This window comes from Ovis aries, chromosome 1 (genome assembly GCF_016772045.2).
Source record: "Ovis aries strain OAR_USU_Benz2616 breed Rambouillet chromosome 1, ARS-UI_Ramb_v3.0, whole genome shotgun sequence".
Classification (NCBI taxonomy): Eukaryota; Metazoa; Chordata; class Mammalia; order Artiodactyla; family Bovidae; genus Ovis; species Ovis aries.
Genome location: NC_056054.1, coordinates 95,371,040 through 95,392,862, shown reverse-complemented (window position 1 = coordinate 95,392,862; position 21,823 = coordinate 95,371,040). Strand labels below are relative to the sequence as shown.

Sequence of the window (21,823 nt, the reverse complement as noted above, 5' to 3'; positions counted from 1 at the left end):
AATTCCTTTTACACAGACTAGATTTTTTTTTTTTAACTGGAAGATAATTGCTTTACAATATTGTGTTGGTTTCTGCCATCCATCAACATGAATCAGCCACAGGTATACATATGTCCCCTCCCTCTTGAACCTCCCTCCCACCTCCCACCCCATCCCACCCCTCCACACTGCCACTCATAACTAGACACTGCAAAACATATGACTTTGGTCAAGAGACTAAAACTATACACAGTGAAAAATACCATAGATATTGCAAAGTTCCATTTTCCTTATGAGCGTTATTATACTTCAGAACAAAGACAGGATGCCTTTTTGAAAGTCCTTCACAATTTAGGGCATTCTACCAATTCTAGTCCTTTAGACAAGAAAATACTACTTGGGGAATTCAAACCAGATAGCTGGTTATGAGGATTAATTCAGGTATCTGTGAAAACATTCTAAAATGATTAAAGAGATATATACTTAAGGTATGATTATAATAAATACTTCTGTAATTTTTTTTAGGATAGTCAGTTATATACCAGACTGAAAAATACTAAAATGAAGCTATCAAGCCAATAAAGAAAAAAACAATTTAGAAAAGATAACTTGTTACTGAGATACTATTTAAATTTTACTTACATAAGAGATGTCCATACATATGACAGGCAGTTTGTGTCCATATAGTGAGAGAAAAAACTAAATATTAAAAAAAAAAAAAGAATATAAACAACTCACGTCTGTCTACAAAATGCAGGCATAATTTATCATATGCAGATCTAAACTATAATCTTAAATACAATGCTAAACACTGTCCTGAACTGGTTTTATGTCTGTGTTTCAAAGAAGATGACAAACCACTGAAGGTAGTACCCATACAACTTAGCATACAAACCCTGGGGGCTCTTGCCAAGAACTCTGCAGTATAGTGGAGCCCATGATGCTGCTGAGGCCTATCCCTCAGTCAGAAGACAGCACAGGGATGTTCTCTGGATCTCTTAGCTGAAGAGTCTGGGGAGCACTTGGTTCACAACAGTCCCTCTAGGCCTAATACAGTTCCACCAAGACTCTTGAGTGTAGAGCCCAGTAATCCATATTTTTAAAAGCAACCCAAATGATCCGGATGTACCGCCAAGTGTGGGATCACTGCCTAGGACAGTTAGCAATGCTCTTAAAACTACTGGCTACAACAGGATCTCCTGTCCACAGATTTCTCTGAACATGTGAAATATAACTTGTGTTAAACAAAATTTATGAACCAAAGGATTCTTTCAGAAGTCCAGCCTTCCTAGTGTACTTGCAATGTTTTGATTCATAAACAAGCTTTCAAAAAGATACTACTGCTGGAAATAGTCAAGGCCACTTCCCTATAGTCTCAACCCAAGTTCAGTCAGAAAGAAAATACCCATAGGCATAACCATCGTACCTTTAAAGTGTCAACATAGAAAATTTTCACAGTACAGTCCAGCAAAGACACAGCCAGCAGCTTTTGATTGGGAGAGTAACTGACACACAGAACTTCTTCATCTAGTTGCAAGGTTCGGGTTTGCTTCACAGAAAGTCTAGCACCACAGAAAGCATCAAGAAAAATGAGTATTCTACAAAGGCAAGCAAAGTCTCCCAAGACCCTCTAGAGCTCAACAGAAACACATGCGTCAAAAACCCACTCAGTGGTGCCTTATTTTCACTCCAACAAATGGACACAAATTTAAAAAAAAAGTCTACTCACCTTTTCTGGGTACTGTTTTCATCTTTCACCAACTCAAAATCCCAGAACTTGACAGATTTATCTGCACCACCTGTCACAAAGCCACGCTGAAAATCAAAGACATTTCTGTTAGAAAAGTATCTTAGTACAGAAACTTTGGTAAGACACCTCAAAATAATACAAAAGACCATTTTTATTTAAGGCACGGGATAAGAATTAAGATGTGTGGTTTTTCCTTAAACCCTCTTTCTTGTTCTTTTAGGGCTGCCTCCACAGGTCTTATTTGAGAACTAACTCCTGGCAGTGCCTAGTGCAGTCAGATGATAACTGATGTGAAGTTTCAGTTACACTTTCATTCAGTGTCAGGAAGGAAGGCTCAACAAATACTACAGGGTAACACAGCAGTCAAAAGAATTTGCTGTGAAGTATTAAACTGGTCTCATCCCATTTTAGGGTTGGCGTAAAGTATAAGGAACACGGAGTAAGAAAACTAGATCTCAAATGTCTATCCTGCTGTTTCAGAGATCTGTAACATAGAAAGAAAAACCTTACAATGATCCTTAGTGTTGCTGAAGAGATAAAGACTACCTAGTTTATAAAACCATTGTGAAAATAATAGTAAATGACATAATGGATGTGAGAACACTTTGGAAAATAGAACACTCCACAAACCCAAGACGCTAACTACGATTTACATTTTAAAAGCTGCTTTATTTCTGCCCCCAATGGCATTACTCAATCTAAATTCCACGTTCCATTTTTTCCAAAAATATCTACTTTCAGGGAATGCAGGTTTGCCACTACTGAGGACATTCAAATAAATGGGCCACAATCCCTTCAGGTATTGTCAAAAAAAAAAAAAAAAAATCTCAAAATGTTCTGAGCAACAAATAGTACTACTTCAGGTCTCCAGAGAGACTCCTTTGAAAGGAAACACACTGCTGTTGACTGGAAAAGGCTCACAAACTGACTGAAACCACTAGACTTGTATAGTCATAGATATACAGACTGAAGGGGGAGCAGAAAAGACTGCTCTATCCTCTGCACTGTGTTGCCCAAGGAAATATTTCCTCAAGAAGTATCACAAATCACTGGGAATGTAGGAGGATAAGTATTGTGATGTCCTGTAGCTCATGAGCAAGAGCAGCTGAACAAGAATTCAGATCCTAGTGACAGCTCTTCGCATTGTTAGGCACAAAGTATGGCACCATATATAGAGATTACACAAAGAGTGGACTTTCTTTACATTCCCGTCAGGCAGCAGCAGAACTTGATATGAGAGGTGGGAAGTGCAGCCAGAGTACTCAAGTCCAGATCGTCACATCTGGTTCAGTTACCTGATCTGGAGAGAGAGACAAGGACCATAAAGCTCCATCGTGTGCATCTATTGTCTCCAGCAGATTTCCTGAGGCCAAGTCATAAAGCTGCAGCTTCCCTGTCTATGGAAGACACAAAATGAACACACCCGCAACCTCCAAGATGCACATCCACGGTTTCCTAACCAAGCAGCAGCAATGTGGCCAACTGCTCAGGAAATGGCTTCCATGGCCTACCTACTATACTTCCTCTGTGAATAAGTGCTGTTAAATCTTCTATAGACATAGCGGTTTAGTCTTGGCAAGGTCACTATACTCTGCAACTATGGAACGGTACAACCTTGTAGTATAGGACCACTGTCACTTCCACTGGTTCCCTCAACTTCAAACGGGAAATATCATGGCCAGAGGTGTATCAGAGTAAACATAATAGCAAATGGGGGATTTAAAAACCTTTAAAAATGTAATTAATCCTTTAAGTGGACTAACAACTCCTCTCTATCTAGTGTTGGCTTCCCCTCTAGAATACATTGACAGTAACAAATACCACCTACAATGCTAGAGAGGACAATGAATTTGAAAAAAAAACCGTGGTAGTTTAGAAAACTATCAGCCACGCTTCCTGTTTAGACCCTGTATGTGCTGTGGTCTTGCGGCCTGCACGGAACAGAACACACACAGCGGCCAAGCCTGCTGTGTGCTGAGTCTGTAAACATGTGGTGAAAAGAATGTAAGCAGAAGACTTGACTCCCAGGGCTGCCTCTCTGACTCTGACTATGGGTAAATTCATCTCCATGAGCCCGTTTTTCCATCTGAAAAAAATTGGATGAACATTTGGTGAATGAATGAAAAATAAGGGTACTTTTAACTAAAATTTAATGTTCCCTGACATTGACTCTTGAACTCTCTTCAGCTTGTTTTATACTTTTTGGTGGGCAAAAAAAATATCCATTGTGATAACAGGTTTTCTAATAAAATGCACATATGGCATTGGTTTAAGGAGATAATGACAAATACTTGCAAAGCACTTCTCAAAATATTCCACAGACCTATTACACTTTATTCCCACTACAACCCCGACTATCACCATTCATGCCACTTCCACTGCCAGCGCTTATTAGTTATTTTCTGGGAGCCAGTCTCTGTGCTAAGTGCTTGCAGACTGTGACGCAGGTTATTTACATATTTTACTTTTAGATATCAAGGCTTACAGGGTGGAGTAACTTGCCCAACTCATAGCTAGTTGAGTAGAAGAGCTGGGATTCAAACCCAGGCAATTTGGCACAAAAGGCTCTGTCAAAAAGCAAGTGCTACCATCTCCTAATACAGATAAGGAAACACACTAGGAGAAGTTTATGCAACTTGCTCCAAGTTACCCCTTTTGTAGGGGGAAAAATCTGAATCCAAATCCATGTTTGTGCATTCCCTCACGGTTCTCTCCCCATGTGATCACAGCTGAAGACTTGGTCACTTGGTCTCTCTTTACTGAATGCTTCTATCTGCCACACTTCATGCTGCTACTTAATGTATTTTATTAATCTTCTCAAAACATGTGTGCTCATAAAAATATGGATGAAAGGCTGATTGCCAAATTGTTAATGATAGTTATCTTGGGTCATGATTTTAATTTTCTTCATAATTTAACATATGGTTTGGTTTGCAAAAAGAAAACAAAACTTAAAACAAATAAAAACCTCAAAAAAAGGGCAATGAACTATCACACTCTGATATTATCCAACTCTAATACATTTCCCATATGCTAACAAGGGAAGCAGTTGTTTCTTAAACAACTTGAAGAATATTGAGCAGAAAAGTCCCCTAAATCCACAGAAAAGTCTGTTTACCTTGGTTCCTATGACCACCTGCCGATCACCAGGTACAAAGAATGAGCAGAGCGCATATTCACAGGTCATTGTGCGAATACACTGCAGTGTAGATCTGTGAGGAAGAAGGAATAAAGAACTCATATGTTAAGAGAACCTGCTTTTCCACCTGCAAAGTCAGCATGTACATTTAATATTAATACATACTTAGCCACACAGAATGATTGACATGAGAGAAGACAAAGTCTGAATGCATGTGTGCTAAGTCACTTCAGTCATGTTCAACTCATGTTACCCCATGGACTGTACCCACCAGGCTCCTCTGTCCATGGGATTCTGCAGGCAAGAATACTGGAGTGGGTTGCAATGCCATCCTCCAGGGGATCTTCCTGACCCAGGGATCGAACCTGAGTCTCTTATCTCTCCTGCATTGGCAGGCAGATTCTTGACTTAATTATAGTCAGGGAGAAAATAGTAAACGGGCCCTAACTTTGTTTTCTTTATAGGAGGTTCCCAATCCTAAGGAACAGATTCTACAAAAACAAAGCTTAAAAAAGCCATCTGCTGGGTTCAAGAGAACCCGATCTGCTGCTACAAAGAAGTGTGTGAGCCCAGAGGAGTAAGTCAAATTAGCATATTATATCCCTACAAGTCAAGTTCATTTTATTGGACCATTAACATTCACCCATTCAGCAAATACCCACTCCCTCCAGTATGTACTGAATGCCAGGTCCTGTTCCAGGTGCTGGAGATGAGACAGTGAGTTAAACACAAAAGGCCCCGAATTCCATAAAGCTTAACATCCTCCAGAAGTGAGACATGTATGGGTGTCTCAGGTGCCAGCAGGTGTTGTGGAGAAACACAGAGCTGGGGGAAGGGGACTCAGAATGCGAGGGGAGGCAGGGGACAGCAGGGTGGCCGTGCAATGACAGCAGAGGAAGGACGGCCTGCAGCCGAACGGGAAGCTGGTTCCAGGAAGAAAGAAGAGGGAGCACGAAGGCCACAGCACAGGCACGTTCTTGTTGCCTGAAGCGGTAATGAAAAGGCCAGGGGCTGCAGTGGAGAAGGCGAGAGTGATGAGAGACAGTGGCTGTAAGGATTGTGACTTCCAGTTAGCATTAAATGGAGCTCCGGGAAGTGATGGAACTTCCATGATAAAAAGATTACACTGGCTGCCGTGCTGAGAACAGACCATAGGGAGCAAGTAAGGACGCATGGATGCCAGTCAGGAAGCTATTACCATCCAGATGAGAGATGGTGGTCTGAACCCAATCGTGGCAGTGAAGGTGACGAGATGTGGTTGAAATTTCAGGTACATTTTGAAGGTGGCGCTGACAGGTTTTGTTAATGAATTGGACATAGGACATGAGAGAGAAAATCAAGAATGGCTACAAAGATTTGTGCTTTTAACTGCAGGAAGTAATTATTTACTAAGATGGGGAAGTCTGTAGGAACAGAGGGTGAGGAGGCTATTGAAGAAATGAAGATCACAAATGTGGTCTGGACACAGAAAAGTTTGGGATGCCTAATTAGATATCCAAGGGGTGATACGAAAAGGATTTGGATATGAGAGTCTGAAGTTCAGGGAGAGGCTGAGGCTACAGACACAAATTTATGCGTCATTAGCACAGACAGCCACCTGACTAGAGAGCAGAGAAAGTAAGTGAAGATAGAGAAAAGGTTCAAAATCTTTGCTCTGAAGCATTTCAACATTTACAGGTCAGTAAAGTTCAAAGGATTCCAGCCAAGACTGAGGAGAACCAGCCAGCAGCAGAAGAGGGAGTAACGAAATTCAGTGTTTCAAAGAGGAAAAAAGTTACCAATTCAAGGAGGGTGTCAGACAAAGCTTATCGGTCACTGGATTTAAAAACATGAAGACCACTGATGAGATGACAAGAGCTGCTCTGGTGAAATGCTGGGGATAAAGGCCTGATGAAGAAAAGGATCAGCAGAAGGGAGAGATAACTAGAGAGAGAGGTAAGGATGAGACAGCATATTCTTTTAAGATGGGAGATACTGTAGCATGCACATATGTATGCTAAGTCACTTCAGTCGTGTCCGACTCTTTGCGACCCTTTGGACTATAGCCCACCAGGCTCCTCTGTCCACTGGATTCTCCAGGCAAGAAACCTGGAGTGGGTTGCCACGCCCTCCTCCAGGGGGGGTCTTCCCAATCCAAGGATTGAACCCGAGTCTCTTTAATGTCTCCTGCATTGGCAGGCAGGTTCTTGACCACTAGGGCCACCTCAGATATCTTTATGCTGATAGGAATGACCCAACAGAGAAGGAAAATTAATGATGCAAGAGAGGGAGGAAAACTGCCAGAAGTAGATATATATAGGTTGTGATTAACTTTTGGTTAGGAGCACCATCAGTCATAGAAGAAAGATTATGTGATACAGATGCAGCTAAATTGCCAGTTGTAATGGGAGCATATGAATGTTTCTGGATGATTCCACTACTTTGGCCACCTGATATGAAGAACTGACTCATTGGAAAAGACCCTGATGCTGGGAAAGATTGAAGGCAGGAGGAGAAGGGGACAACAGGGGCTAAGATGGTTGGATGGCATCACCGACTTGATAAACATGAGTTTGAGCAAGCTCCGGGAGTTGGTGACAGACAGGGAAGCCTGGCATGCTGCAGTCCATGGGGTTGCAAGAGTCGGACACAACTGAGCGACTAAACTGATTTCTTCAGTGAACTAGAAAACAAGGTCATCAGCTTAAAGGGGCAAGAGGTGTGAGGTATGAGAAGAAAGAAGTATGACAGTCATCTAGGAAAGTGAGGAATTAGAAATCAAGATAAAGTTACTGGAAAGCACTAAGAGCCTACTTGAATTTAGAGTAGCTGGTGTGTTTGTGTCTAACTAAGTACAGCAATAAGCTTTAGACATGGAATAAACTTGCACTCTTTGCACCAAATTTAAAAAGGCAATTTTTCCTACTCTAAACTCCACAGGTCTACAGTCAAAATGCACTGAAAATACATTTTCAAGGGACTGTATTTAGGGCCCTAAGGAAAACTAATCATCAAGAGTACTAAAAACTAACTCAAAGGGAAGAAAACTTTACTGAGTAGAGCTACAGAAGGGCATCACTTCACAAACCTGTTCCATATCTTAATGGAATCAGCTGCTGCCGAAAGGATAGCAATATTGTCTGAGCTGAATGACAAAGTCCGCACGTCACTGCGATGACCTCCGATGGTAATTCTGTTTGTCCGGATAGGCTGAGGACCCGTCGTGGAAGCATTCAGTGAATATAATTCCACCAAGTTGTTCTGCAGCAGGAAAACCGCCTTTAACTCTCCTTGAGGAGTATGAATCAAGTCAAAGGATCTGCATGAGAAAATATTCAGATGTTCAAATGTTCCAGCAACCATCTTCATTTTCAGCATTAACTTATTTTTAGGAGAAAGGCTTGGCAATGCCCTCCACTTGTAAGTTAACAAGTGTAAAGGATTTTACTTCTAAGAGTGCTCTGAGTATTGGACAGTAGTCAAGTACAGGCTAAGTCCAAGAAACCTGAGCTCAGATACTGGATCTGATTTTCTGTGTATATTTTCTAAGTGACCTAAAATCCTTTTGGAATACGGGCTATCTGTTTTTCTTTGTAATTATAATTAGCAGCAGTAAAGAACTATAAATGAAAAGATAAAAGGCTATCCTAATGAAACAAACAGAAGATGATGAATAAGTGAGGCCATGGTGAGCAGGAGCAACCATTGTGTCCAGATATAATTTGTAGTGACTGCTTACAAACAGCATGAAAAGCTGATACAACTTTGCAGCTTACTATTTCTATAACACTTCAGATACTTCAGCTACTACATCTTCACTCACTTGATTTTGGCAGAAGTTTTGATATTAGCCACCCGTTGGATTTCATCTTGCAAAGTCATTTTGACATTGACTTCAAGGTCTTCTTCCTCCTCATTGCAAGAATTTAATCTAAAGGAGAAAAGAAAAAAAGAGTATCCTCCTATCACTTTTTTAGAAGTTTTGCTATTACTTGAGTCAAGTTTTAGTCTGAGACCAACAACCCATGCGGGAAAGTCATTTAACCACATGGAATTACCATGAAAATTAAACAAAGAAGTGTATGCAGAAATGCATTGTGAACCACAATCCAATTATTTTAAAGTATTATTCCATCTAACAGGTACCCTTAATAAATGGATTCCAAATGCTGAAGTCCATAAAATTGCTAGGGATGAGTATTCGTAGTTCAAACTATTCCACTGAAGTGTTTCTGGTAAGCTTATCTATCTTTGGGACTTTTTAGAAAATCCATTAGCCTACACTTAGCAACTCAACCATGTCAAGTAAACCAGAGGTCTCACAAGATCTGCTCTAGCAAATAAAAAATTTAAGAAAGGATGACTTTTTGAGACTTGATAAATTTCAACCACTGAGAAACTGATTTCTATAGCTATAATGACCTATTTAAGGTGATACTGTCCTAAACTTCAATTATGTAACTGTCCAACCAGTCTTCCTTCTCACAGTCCCACAGGTCAGCACCAAGCAACCCAGTCCCCTTCTGTATAGGCTGCTGTCATTGAAGACACACTGCTAGCCTCTCAGAATTAAATCCTTTAGAAAACTGAAAGTCACTCAGTCGTGTTTGACTCTTTGCGACCCCCATGGACTATACAGTCCATGGAATTCTGTAGGCCAGAATACTGGAATAGGTAGGCTTCCCTGATGGCTGAGGTTAAAGCGTCTGCCCGCAGTGCAGGAGACCCGGGTTCGATCCAGAAAATGGCAACCCACTCCAGTATTCTTGCCTGAAGAATTCCATGGACAGAGGAGCCTGGCGGGCTACAGTCTACGGGGTCGCAAAGAGTCGGACACAACTGAGTGACTTCACTTCACTTAGCCTTTCCCTTCTCCAGGAGATCTTCCCAACCCAGGGATCGAACCCAGGTCTCCCACATTGCAGGCAGATTCTTTACCAGCTGAACCACAAGGGAAGCCCAAGAATACTGGAGTGGGTAGCCTTTCCCTTCTCCAGCAGATCTTCCTGACCCAGGAATTGAACCAGGGTCTCCTACATTGCAGGCAGACTCTTTACCAACTGAGCTATCAGGGAAGCCAAATCATTCAGAAGCTATGTTTAAATATCTGTACTGTCTTTCTAGTTCTGTGTGGTTCTCAGTACAAGATTTAGGAATATGGTAAGTTATAAAACTATACATAGAAATTAAAACTTGGACTACCAGCACACGTTAAAACCTTCCCTAGCATTTAACAGTAATCAGAACCAGAGTAAATATTCCTTTAAAGAAGCCCCAATTTTTCTATCACTACAATGTGGCCCACCAGGGTACGTTATTAGCAGTAAATATTAAGAAAACACACTTTGCTCTCTTTTTAGCTTTCTTCATCTTCTTGTCCATTTTCTTCTGAATTTCCTCTTTGGAAAGGATACAAAACACTTCTAGCACAGAATCGGTTCCCTAGAAAAGGAAAAGGCTGATGTGAGCCCAGGAGAGGCAACTTGTTAATTTAGCTTTTTCTCTGTAAGAACATTTCTTTTTCTTCCCTATTGGTATTACTATGGACAGTTTAATCTCTCTGCAATTGTCGTCTCATCTGTAAAGCAGAAATATACCACTTTCTACAGTGTTCCTCTGAAGACTAAATAAGAAGTTAATGTTTTTAAATTGTTTAGAAAAGCAGGGATTTAATCAGTGTTTGCTAATAATAACAGTGATATTAGCAATTACTGTTATGCTAACAGAAGCTAGGGAGTATAGATCCACAAGGTACCATATAATGAAATCTTAAAAGGACCAAAGAAAAATTCACATCCACACCAAATACTAAATGAGTCTCTGAAAGGAACAGCGGAGTCCATGTTACTTTCTCCTGAGCCTGATACTCACATGGCAAGCAAGAATCCTGCCTGTCCTGTCGACTGCAAGGTTCACAACTCGGTCCCTTCCTTCCCGCATTATGGATCCAGCTTTTCTGCATGTAAGGATGCGCTGCAGAAGAAGCAAGAAAAAAGGTGAAGCTTAACAGTTACTTCTGTTGACGCCTGAAAAGATAGGATTCCAAGAAATGCAGGTGACAAAGATCATCCCTAAAATGAATATCTTCCCAGCATTCAACTCAACTGAAAGTAAGAAACAAAAATGAATTACATCTTCAGGAGCTTCATCCATCTCAAGGGTACCATCCTCTGCTTCATGTGAGTCCTGTATACCAGGAGAAGATTCTTTGATTTTCTTGGGTTCTGGTTCTTCTGGGTCTTCAATCTGTTTTTATAAAAATGGGAAAATAAAAAGTGAAATAATTAGTTCTAGGAGGTGACTCTTAACCCTAATGACTTAGAAACCTGTCTTCATGGCTACTGATAACTTCCATTTAGTGACCTCTCTGATCAAGCCTCTTTGATGGCAGCATACTTATCAGAATATATTAAAAACAGACTATGTCAAACACAAACAAAACATTATTCATCATACAAGTTTTAATAACTTCCCATAGTATAAGGACTATTGTTCCATAACAAACTGAAAAAATGATGACCTCATTAATTTTAAAACATTCTTAGGTGAAAGATCTACTATATTCTAGAAGGAAGGATTAAATTAGCATTACAAATTGCAAATGCACTGTATGAGAGGTTACATTTTCTGCTTATATAAAGAAAAGATAAACTCTAGCCTACTAATGTAGAACCCATCAGAATGGCTACTGGATACATCACCACATCTCACCCCAGTTAAACCCCGGATAAAAGGTACATGACCTTTTATCCACACAAAATCTTTGAGGATCGAGAAAAAGTTATAGATCGTCTCAGAACATACGTATTTATATAAACATACAGAAATTCTACATAGATATTTGTTTGAGAGAAGAGGGTCACAGATATCCTGAAGTCCATCCGTGGACACCTGAAGATCAAGGAATATCAAGCTAAGAGCCCTATAAACTAAAACATTAACATTACCAAGAGCTGTAAGCCTAAAGCTATTGTTCTTCCAAGTGCAAATGAGCATAGAAATAAAACAGAATGAAGGAAAAAAAATTGTGTGGAAGTCACAGGTTATCAGTAAGAGAAAATTCCAATACAACGTGTAAGTGCTCAGTAATTACATCTGATTCTAAATTCAACAAAACTATGAAACTGCTGAAACATGACACTGCCCGTGATCAGAAAATAAGCAATTACCTCTTGTAGATAAGATATGTCCCAAGCCCTCAGTTCACTGTCAGAAGCCCCAGTGATAAGTCGCTTTTCTTCGGACACCAGAACCAACCCCCACACCTGGAGAGCATAAGAAAACTCAAATAATACAATTTAAGGGAATCCAGGATGTAGGACATGACATCCCAAAAATCTAAGTACACTGTAGTCAAATCACTTTGGCACTGCAAAGTCTAATACTAAGGGCAACCTTTTCAAAAGACACTAAAAGAAAGCTCACTTTTAGAAAGAAAATGATCTAGGGTAGAATTGATGTTTATGTGGTAACTAGCAGTTTCTCTGTAATTTCCTATCCTTAAATTTAGATAATGGCTGTTCAGAATAAATCCTAATTAGAAGCCACTCAAGTGATAATTTTTAAGTCTGGCACTTCTTTGCTTTCAGCAGTGCTCACAAATAAAAGGTGCTCCATTAATGTCTGTCAGAGTATCATTTTTAGACTCAAACATGCATGAATAAACAGTGAAAATAACAGTATTGTTGCAAATCAACAAAAAAAGTCTAATTTGCTTTTCCTTATTATGTATATTCCTCATGCATTCTAGGCTGTATATACACACGCACATACATGGATATACACATATAAATCTATATAACTGAGTCATAATTTACATTATTAGCTAAAGGCATATTACACTGTGATTCAATTTTTATATATTCTGAAATGATCACCACACTAAGACGAGTTACCATTCCACTGACATACAAAATTGTTACAATATTATTGACTATGTACCCTATATATGCATTACATCCCACAACTGGAAGTTTTTACCCCTAATTCACCTTCGCCTCTGCCTAATATGAACAAAGCATGGAGGATGCAAAGATGTAAAAATTCCCTATCTCTATGGAACATATCTATGTTCAGGTAACTATTATAATGGCTATAATTTGCTATTTACATGTCACCAGGCCAGGCACTATACATGCAGTATCACTATACTTCCCTACAGTCATAAAGGTGGACACTTATAATTTAAAGTGATGAAACCCATATTCATTGGTTAAAAACTAACGTAAGGCCAATATCTACTAAATGCCAGAGCAGCTCTATCTGCTCTGATGGTTGGCACTTTGTCCACCATACCAACTTCTCTCAAGACAGGACATACCAATTATTGTTAGCAGTGAAAAAATGCTCTCTCCCTTTCTGCCTTGCCATTCTTGCCCTGGCCCCATAACCCTACACGTACCTCAGTTCGGTGGCCAACCATTGTTTTAAAACAGTGCTGGGTATCAAGGTCCCACCATTTCACCATGGTATCTTTCCCACTAAAAGAAGAAATAGGAATAAAAAATCTTATTAGGAAGAATCAAATGAACATGAAGATCAAGGACTCATTTGTTGCCTTAAAAAGACATAATATATAGCAATTATGTCTAATGTTAATATTTACCTTTCTTTTAAAAAAAGTATCCTAACTCTCAAAACACTCCTCTTCTTTCCTGGCAAGAACTGAGTGAATGAAAAGCCATGGACTCTTCACTGATTATAGCCACCCAACTTCCCTTCCCCTCTATAAAAGTGCTCTTTTCCCCTTGCTGAGTGGGAATGAAATGGCAATTCTCTGCTGATCCTAAATAAATTCATTTTTGCTGGGGGGGTGGGGTAAGAAAAAAAGAATCCTAATTCTCTATACGGCTATTCTGAGGTAGAAAAATAAAATGTCCCCAAAATAACCTTGAATTCAGAGTGCTACAGAACATAAAACTTGGGCTGTTACACATCATTTCCATAGCCACAGCATCAACATTCCTTCATCTGTCTAACTCAGAAAGAGCACAGCCTCTCTTGCTTCCTTGTCTTCCGATGTTCAGCTAGTCTCCAGGTCCTGAAAATGCCTCCTCTGGGAAGTCTCTAAGCCCTGATTCCTTCCAATCCACTTCTGTACACAAACCTGATTCTAAGTACTATTACCTGAATTATTTTATATTTTAATAACTTATGTGATCTCTGTCTATTCCTGTTACCTCATCACATCCAATATACCCCTGGCAGATAATCTCAATTTTCTAACTTTGCACTAACTCAAGATTCTCTATGAAATCAAAATCAAGCTCTTCGGCACCATTCCCCAAACCTCCCATTTACTGGCTCTTAATCTCCTGCCTCAAATGCCTGTTCTCTGCTTCTTCACCAGTAGAAATCTACCATAACGCTGGTACCAGGATTAAAACTGGAGATACCCTAAAACCCGATTTACAAAACCTTTCCTATACAATCCTACCTCCCGGTGTCATTTCCTTTTCCTTACATCCCCTAAGCTATCAGGTGTGTGTATATTCTAGCAGAACTGTAGAGTCACTGCCTCGTGTTATCTGAACAAGACACGCTACCACCCCTGTATCCTACCCCACAGGGACAAATCCACCATTTGGACAGCTTTCTGTGCTGCTCCTCTACACTGCTTCTGGTTCTTCTGTGGTTCTTACTAATTACTACGGTCCTTCTAATTACTTCCTGGCAACATTTTGGATCTCAAACTTTCCTGGGTAGCCATTCCTTAGGAATGGTAACTATTACATTTAAGCTGAACTATATGAAACTGCAGGTATCTGACATATCACTTTTAACCCATACAAATGGTTCAACCTATTAGATGTCCAGGAGCCCTAAGTATGGAGTAAATAAATCTCTTTTAAAGAGGCAGGTTAAAACAAACATTTAGTCGTCACATCTGCCCACCGTTCCATATTCGGTTTTCCTGACTTTCTAGGGATCCAGAAAATAGACAGTTCATGCATCTGTCAGAGTTAAGGAACATGGAAAAGCTGATATCAAGGGGAAATGATGACAAATCAGAAAAAGGAATTAAAAAATGCTATAAAGAACTCTGCACAGCATCCATGATACTGTTGGGGAGGGGAGGCGGGGGAGAGGAAAGCAGAGAGAAGAGGAAACTAGCACCTGAGCTTGGGTGCAGTGTGAAGAAACGAGTAAGGAATCAAGCAAATTCCTTCTGTGAAAGCCTCACTGTGAACTCACCTAGAAAAAGAACTGGACCCGAAACTGTTACTACTACTTTACCTCGTAACCAGCAGGTTCTTTTCTCGTAGAAACAATGCTTGCGTGATGGCGTCCTTGTGTCCCTTTAGACGGTAGAGGCCACTTTCATTGATCACATCCCACACAATAACATCCGTGTCCTAAAGGAATCAAATCAATAGAAGAACTTTATCACATAACGCCTAACTTGACTAACAGGGTGTAATATTCTTATTAGAAAGTTGATATGTAGTTCTTATAGAAAACTTGGAAAGCATACAGAAAAACAGAGAAGAAACAAACACCAGCTTATTTCACCACCCAGACATGATCAACATAGATATTTTGTGTACACTGCTCCAGTCTTTGTGTATACGTACATGCTGTTAATTGAGATCGCGCTATTACTATCGTTTTGAACCTTTTCCTCCTTTAATATATTTCTCTATTTCCACATCATTACACTCTTCTCATTTTTAATAGTCATGTAGTAACCAACCTTAAGGATATATCATTATTTATTTTTAATTTTTTTTCTATTTCAGCCATTTAGGTAGTTACCAATTTCTGCTATTATAAATATGTGGAAATGACCATTCTTGTACATCAATCTTTTCTATATCTCTGATCAGAATAAAGACTAAAAACGGACATTCTTGGGTTAAAAGGTTTTTTTTTCTATTTTAATACCTTTAAATAGAATAATAATTTTAATGGAATTTAATTTGAAATTCAGGGTGATCTCCAGGAAGGTTGCACCAATTTAAAGGTCCACAGGAGCTATGGGTGACAAGGCCAGTTTTCTCATCCCTTCAGCACTGGGTATTATCAGCTGCTCAAAAACCACTGCCAATTTTACAAGTTGAAAGGCTACCTCAATATCTGATCTGCATTTCTGAATACCAATGAGAAATTCTGTACGTCCTCTGTGGTGATTACTGGCCTTTCTGTGCCTCCTGTGAACTGTCAAGTCACATCTTTCATCTTCCTTTGGGTCTTATTTACTTGTTTGTTGTTATTAAGACATGATATTAATATTTGCCTTTTATACTAGAACTATGAAATACTTTCCCTTTTTCATTGCCCTTTATTTTTTCCAGTTTTACTTAATGATTGACATATATCACTGTATAAGTTTAAGGCATACAGCATGATGGTTTAACTTACATATCTTTTGAAATGATTACCATAATAGATTCAGCTAACATCCATCTTCTCATTTAGATCCATTAAAAAGAGAAAAAATTTCTCCATGTGATGAAAACTCTTAGGATTTACTCTTAACAACCTTCTTATATTGTTTTAATGTTTTAAAATACATTGTAAATATTCAAATATTAAGCATTCAAATTTTCCTTTCTAATTTATTTCCTTACTGATAGGCTTGAAGTCTTTTCATCAGATTGATATCAGATATTTTATCACCTTAATATCAGATATTTATTTATATATCTTCTAGCTTAACTTAAAATACCATGATTTAATATTTAAGTCTTTGAGAAATTTTTTGGTACATGGCATGAGGTAAAGTTTTAACATAAAATTCCCCACATGGTGAGCCAACTGTTTCAGTACTACTTCAGAAGTAGCCCATCGTTTTTCTACTCCACAATGTCACCTTTAAAATAAACTAATTGGGAAATTAATATATACACACACACTAACTAGGTATATCAAGTGGATATGTTTCTTGTCTTCCCATTTGGTTGCAATAATCTGACTATTTTGTATTAATGCTAGCTTGAGATAATATATTATAAATTATGACTTCATAATGCATTGTAGTATCTGAAACGTCTTAAAAAAAATCCAACCCTGAAAAAAAATCAGAAACCCTTTTATTAATTTTTCCCAAAACTCTGTTTATTATTCATTTGTTTTCACACATGTGCTTTTAAATCATTTGGTCATGTTCAAAAACAAACAAAAAAAATCTTTGGTATATTTAATCGTTTTATCTATATAAACTAATTAAAACATAGGAGTATCATCTCAACGCTTCGTCTTGCCATTCAAGAACATGGCCTGTGTCTCTAGTCATTCAAGTCTTTGTTACATTCTTCAGTCAAGTTTCACAGTATTTTTGTGTCCATTACTTAACACGCAAGTGTAAATGGAATCATTTACATTCTATTTTCTACCTGATGACTGAGATACAGGAAAGTGAGATATTTTACCAAAATGAATGGCCAAGAAGCATCATTTTGACTCTGCCTTTCCAATATGCTTCATCCACCCACTTGTGTACTGTTTTGGGTAGGCAAATGTACAACGATGTCACATGGTAATTATCATGGACAGCCTCATCTTGTTCCCATATTTCACAGGCTTTAATCAGAGAATCTGACAGGAAACAAGATGGACCACCCAATTCAAACGCATCCTTCTCACTCTATACTACCACTGATACTGTTTTGTACACAGAGTGCCCACTGTTTCAACCAACAATTTTTGTGAACAACCTGCTTCAGCATTAGTCTTATGCTCCTTTGCCAGATCAAAGTCAGGGCACCTAATTCAAGGTCTCACCTTGGATCCAGAAGCCAGCCTGCCTCCTAGCTGATCATACTTCAAGGATGTGATGGCTGCTTTATGCCCATTGAAGGTCACATTTCCTTCTCCACTCAGGAGACTGAAGATTCGGACAGATCCATCCTCATAACCAACAGCTAAGTGCAGCCCATCTGGGGAGGGGCACAAACAAGTGACTTCATGTTTAAGCCCCTGAAGGATGAGGATCTGAAATAATAAAATTTGAAAATAATGTAGAGGAGGTAAGCATGTCATTAAGGAAAAAGTGTGGGACTGATCAGGCACAGTGAAATTAAAAGCATCAATAATTCCATATCACTCTTCTGAATAATAATGAAACTCTGCATTCTGTCTCAAGTTCTTTAATACAGAAACTACTATTTGCACTGGGTAATGAAACATCCAAGAAAATGTAAAGCTATACTACACTATTTCTCCAAAGCTCTACATTAGCATAATACATGCCAAAATTTCCTAGGCAAAGGAATAAATTCCTAAGTCCTCATTCTATGTCAACACCAAATGATTTTCCATAAAGGCTTATAAACACATCCTTGCTTTAACTGAGCCTCATCTCAGAAACCAATGTGCATGGCACTAGAGTGGTTTATCCCCAAGGGACTTTGAGGGACAATAAGTATCAAAGTATTAACCTGGTGGGAGTCTCAAAGAGAGTGGACAAGATCAAAATGCCTATATTTGGTTTGGCAGAAGTGGTAGGCTTAGGAATTCAGAGTTATACAAAATATCAAAGGCTAGTTTAACAACGTTTTGGCCTCATCTGCATAACATTCAGTCAACATGTTCCTTTTAAATGCCTAATATTCTGTAACTGAGCTTCCCTGATGGCTCAGGGGTAAAGAATCCACCTGCAATGAAGGAGATGCAAGTTCAATCCCTGGGTTGGAAAGATCCCCTAGAGAAGGAAGTGGCAACCCATTCCAGTATTCTTGCCTGGAAAATCCCATGGACAGAGAAGCCTGGCAAGCTACAGTCTATGGAGCTGCAAAAGAGTCAGACACGACTTAGCGACTAAAACAACTATAACAATTCTACAATTAGTTCTGAGGGCAAGTAGAAGTTGAAAAGTGGAGAACTGGCCGAGAAAAACAGTGAATAAAAATGAAAAACAATGGTGGGAATAATGATTACAAATAATTACCTGGTAACATCACTACAAAGAAATACCTAAGAGATAAGCTCCTATTTCGTTGTGCTTTTCAGAGTTTAGTGCAGAAGAACACAATAGAATCTTTTCTATTGTCTTCTATTTCACAATACAATACCTGGCTATCCAGATCCAAAGATTTAAAAAAACAATTTCTAGAGGCACACACATTAAAGAAAAAAATCTGTGCATAATAAGACAGGCCTCTCCCACTTCTGCCTCCGCCCTCAAATACCCATAAATAGTATCAACCTGGATGACTGCTGGCTTACCTTCTCTCCTTTCCTTAAGTCCCAGATGAAAACATGTTCACAGGCTGGTACTGCCACATAGCGTCCTTTTTCACCACGAAGTGTCACAAAGACAATGTTACCTTTTTGGCTGCCAATAAGGCCAAAGACTGCACTGGCAACATAGCGCAGGTACTGCTTGGTGAGTCCCATGTTTTAACATCTGATACTGCAAGTAAGGCAGCTGCACCTACAAACAAAGACGACTCAGTACTTCAGGCACCTTGGTTCTGCTGAGTTGGTGAACACCAGCTATTTATCACGGAGAAGGCAATGGCACCCCACTCTAGTACTCTTGCCTGGAGAATCCCATGGATGGAGGAGCCTGGTAGGCTGCAGTCCAGGGGGTCACGAGCAGTTGGATACGACTGAACGACTTCACTTTCATTTTTCACTTTCATGCATTGGAGAAGGAAATGGCAACCCACTCCAGTGTTCTTGCCTGGAGAATCCCAGGGATGGGGGAGCCTAGTGGGCTGCCGTCTATGGGGTCGCAGAGAGTCGGACACGACTGAAGCGACTTAGCAGCAGCAGCAGCAGCAGCAGCAGCTGCTATTCATCATGTGCTTCAAAGCCTTTGACCCCGTGGCTGCTAAAGCTTCATTTACTCTGAATATACCATTGACATAAACGACCTGAACGGCTTCATTTTTTATTCACGGGTGACTCAACATGTCATCTCTCATTCCTCAAGTTTCAAATTGGTCACACCGTCATGCCCACCTCACTAATATCTGACAGTTGTTTAGGCTTCGGTGCACCTGAACAATTTGCTTCTGCCCCCCAGGTTCAACCACCAAAGATTTTACACTGAGATTGACAGTCTCAGACTGAAAATATTTATTAGTGAGCATTTATTGTAAACCTATTAATAATTAGACAGGCACTGATCTAGATGCTAGAGATACGGTGTTGAGCAAAACAAAAATGCCTCATCTCGTGTCACTTATCTTTGAGCTCAGCAGCTCTAAAACTCCAGAATGTATCTAAATCACCCAAGCGGTTATGAAAACAGATAGTAGGAACCACCTCCACCTCACCTCCCTAGTGTCTATTTCTGATTCAGTAGGTCTGGGGTGGGGCCCAAGATTTTTCAAGTCTGACAAGTTCCCAGGTGATGCTGCTACAGTTCCTCATTTTCAGAAGTACTGTAACATGTGTAGGTTGATCCTTGATTTCCAAATCAGGGCAGCCACCTTCCCTTGGAACAGAAAAATAATACAAGCTGCACACTATCTTTGACAGATGCCATCGTTCCTGTGTGACTGAGGAGGACACCATGTGTGTGCTGTGTGATAGCTGCTCAGTCATATTCGACTCTTTGCAACCCCACGGACTGTAGCCTTCCAGGCTTCTCTGTGAACACTGAAGTGGATTGCTATGTCCCCCTCCAAGGGAGCTTCCCAACCCAACGATCAAACCCAGGTCCCCCGCAATGCATGCAGATTCTTTATGGACTGAGCCACCAGGGAAACCCAAAACTGCCAAGTCAGACAATACTCCCCTCCATCTGCCTACTGTTTATAGAAAAACTTTAGTCTCCTAAAGTTCCCTGAGTTCCAAAGAGCAAATTTAATCAAAAGTGAGAAATGAAGAAACAAAGAAATTAATCAAGACAAAATATTAATAACTTAGCCATTAAACAAAATCAAGGACCTTTAGTTTCTTCTCAAGGGCTATACAGATGATACTGAGTCATATCCTTGAGCTATTTCACAGATACTGATATCCCCACCAGGAGGAAGAAGTCAACTGCATGCTGACCACCAGCACTTACACCCCAAACTGGCTGGACCAGGTTGATGGTGTTGATTCCCAATTACCACTCCACCAGTTGATTACACATCCCACCTCCTCTCCCTCATTTTGTCTTTAAAAACATTTCTTTGAAAGCCAACTGTGTGTGTGTACGCGCACACACGCGGATTGCCTCCCCCCGCCCCCCCACCCCACCCCACCTTCTCCTTGTTTGGGCTCACAATATAAATGTTGCACTCTCCCTCAGCACAATCCCATGTCAGGAGATTAGCTTGAGAGCTCATGGGTGAGCGGATCCAAGTTTGGTTTGGTAACAACTGAATCAAATTCACTGAAACACTATATTATGGAGGAAAGAGACAACAGGTGGAGATAACAAGCTTGTCTGTTGTATGGAAATATGAAAAGTGTTCCTGAAACACCTGTGCCACTAAAAACCACAATACTAAACAGTTTCAGAGCTGTTTTTTTGTTGGTGGTGGTAGTTCAGTTTGGTTTAATGCTACAGGGTGTCTCTTTCAGAGTACAACGTCTTGTTTTAGTCTACTTTAACAGGGAAATATTCAATGCTTTTACTAATATTCCTCTTCACTGATATTTTAATGACCACCCACTGGCTTCATTTTTCCTCTAGGAACCAGCATCAGTTCAGTTCAGTCGCTCAGTCGTGTCCGACTCTTTGCGACCCCATGAATCACAGCACACAAGGCCTCCCTGTCCATCACCAACTCCCGGAGTTCACTCAAACTCATGTCCATCGAGTCGGTGATGCCATCCAGCCATCTCATCCTCGGTTGTCCCCTTCTCCTCCTGCCCCCAATCCCTCCCAGCATCAGAGTCTTTTCCAATGAGTCAACTCTTCGCATGAGGTGGCCAAAGTACTGGAGTTTCAGCTTTAGCATCATTCCTTCCAAAGAACACCCACGGCTGATCTCCTTCAGAATGGACTGGTTGGATCTCCTTGCAGTCCAAGGGACTCTCAAGAGTCTTCTCCAACACCACAGTTCAAAAGGACCAACATAAAGGCAGTTAAA

The 21,823-nt window shown here is 40.0% G+C and overlaps 1 protein-coding gene across 5 annotated transcripts in view; it reads right to left on the bottom strand.

Moving 5' to 3' along the window:
- WDR3 (WD repeat domain 3) overlaps positions 1–21,823 on the bottom strand; it is a 39,807-nt gene that overhangs the window by 15,191 nt on the left and 2,793 nt on the right. For all 5 annotated transcript variants that reach the window (XM_042253123.1, XM_042253125.1, XM_060401738.1 and 2 more), the window contains exons 2-16: positions 19,014–19,221; positions 17,571–17,780; positions 15,084–15,202; positions 13,249–13,327; positions 12,017–12,112; positions 10,980–11,093; positions 10,719–10,820; positions 10,192–10,289; positions 8,671–8,778; positions 7,936–8,166; positions 4,848–4,941; positions 3,025–3,126; positions 1,709–1,794; positions 1,406–1,541; positions 622–678 (exon numbers count right to left, since the gene is read on the bottom strand). In XM_042253123.1, coding sequence (XP_042109057.1) covers positions 622–678; positions 1,406–1,541; positions 1,709–1,794; positions 3,025–3,126; positions 4,848–4,941; positions 7,936–8,166; positions 8,671–8,778; positions 10,192–10,289; positions 10,719–10,820; positions 10,980–11,093; positions 12,017–12,112; positions 13,249–13,327; positions 15,084–15,202; positions 17,571–17,780; positions 19,014–19,184 — 1,803 coding nt within the window. In that variant the 5' untranslated portion in view covers positions 19,185–19,221. The remainder of the gene's footprint in view (positions 1–621; positions 679–1,405; positions 1,542–1,708; positions 1,795–3,024; positions 3,127–4,847; positions 4,942–7,935; positions 8,167–8,670; positions 8,779–10,191; positions 10,290–10,718; positions 10,821–10,979; positions 11,094–12,016; positions 12,113–13,248; positions 13,328–15,083; positions 15,203–17,570; positions 17,781–19,013; positions 19,222–21,823) is intronic.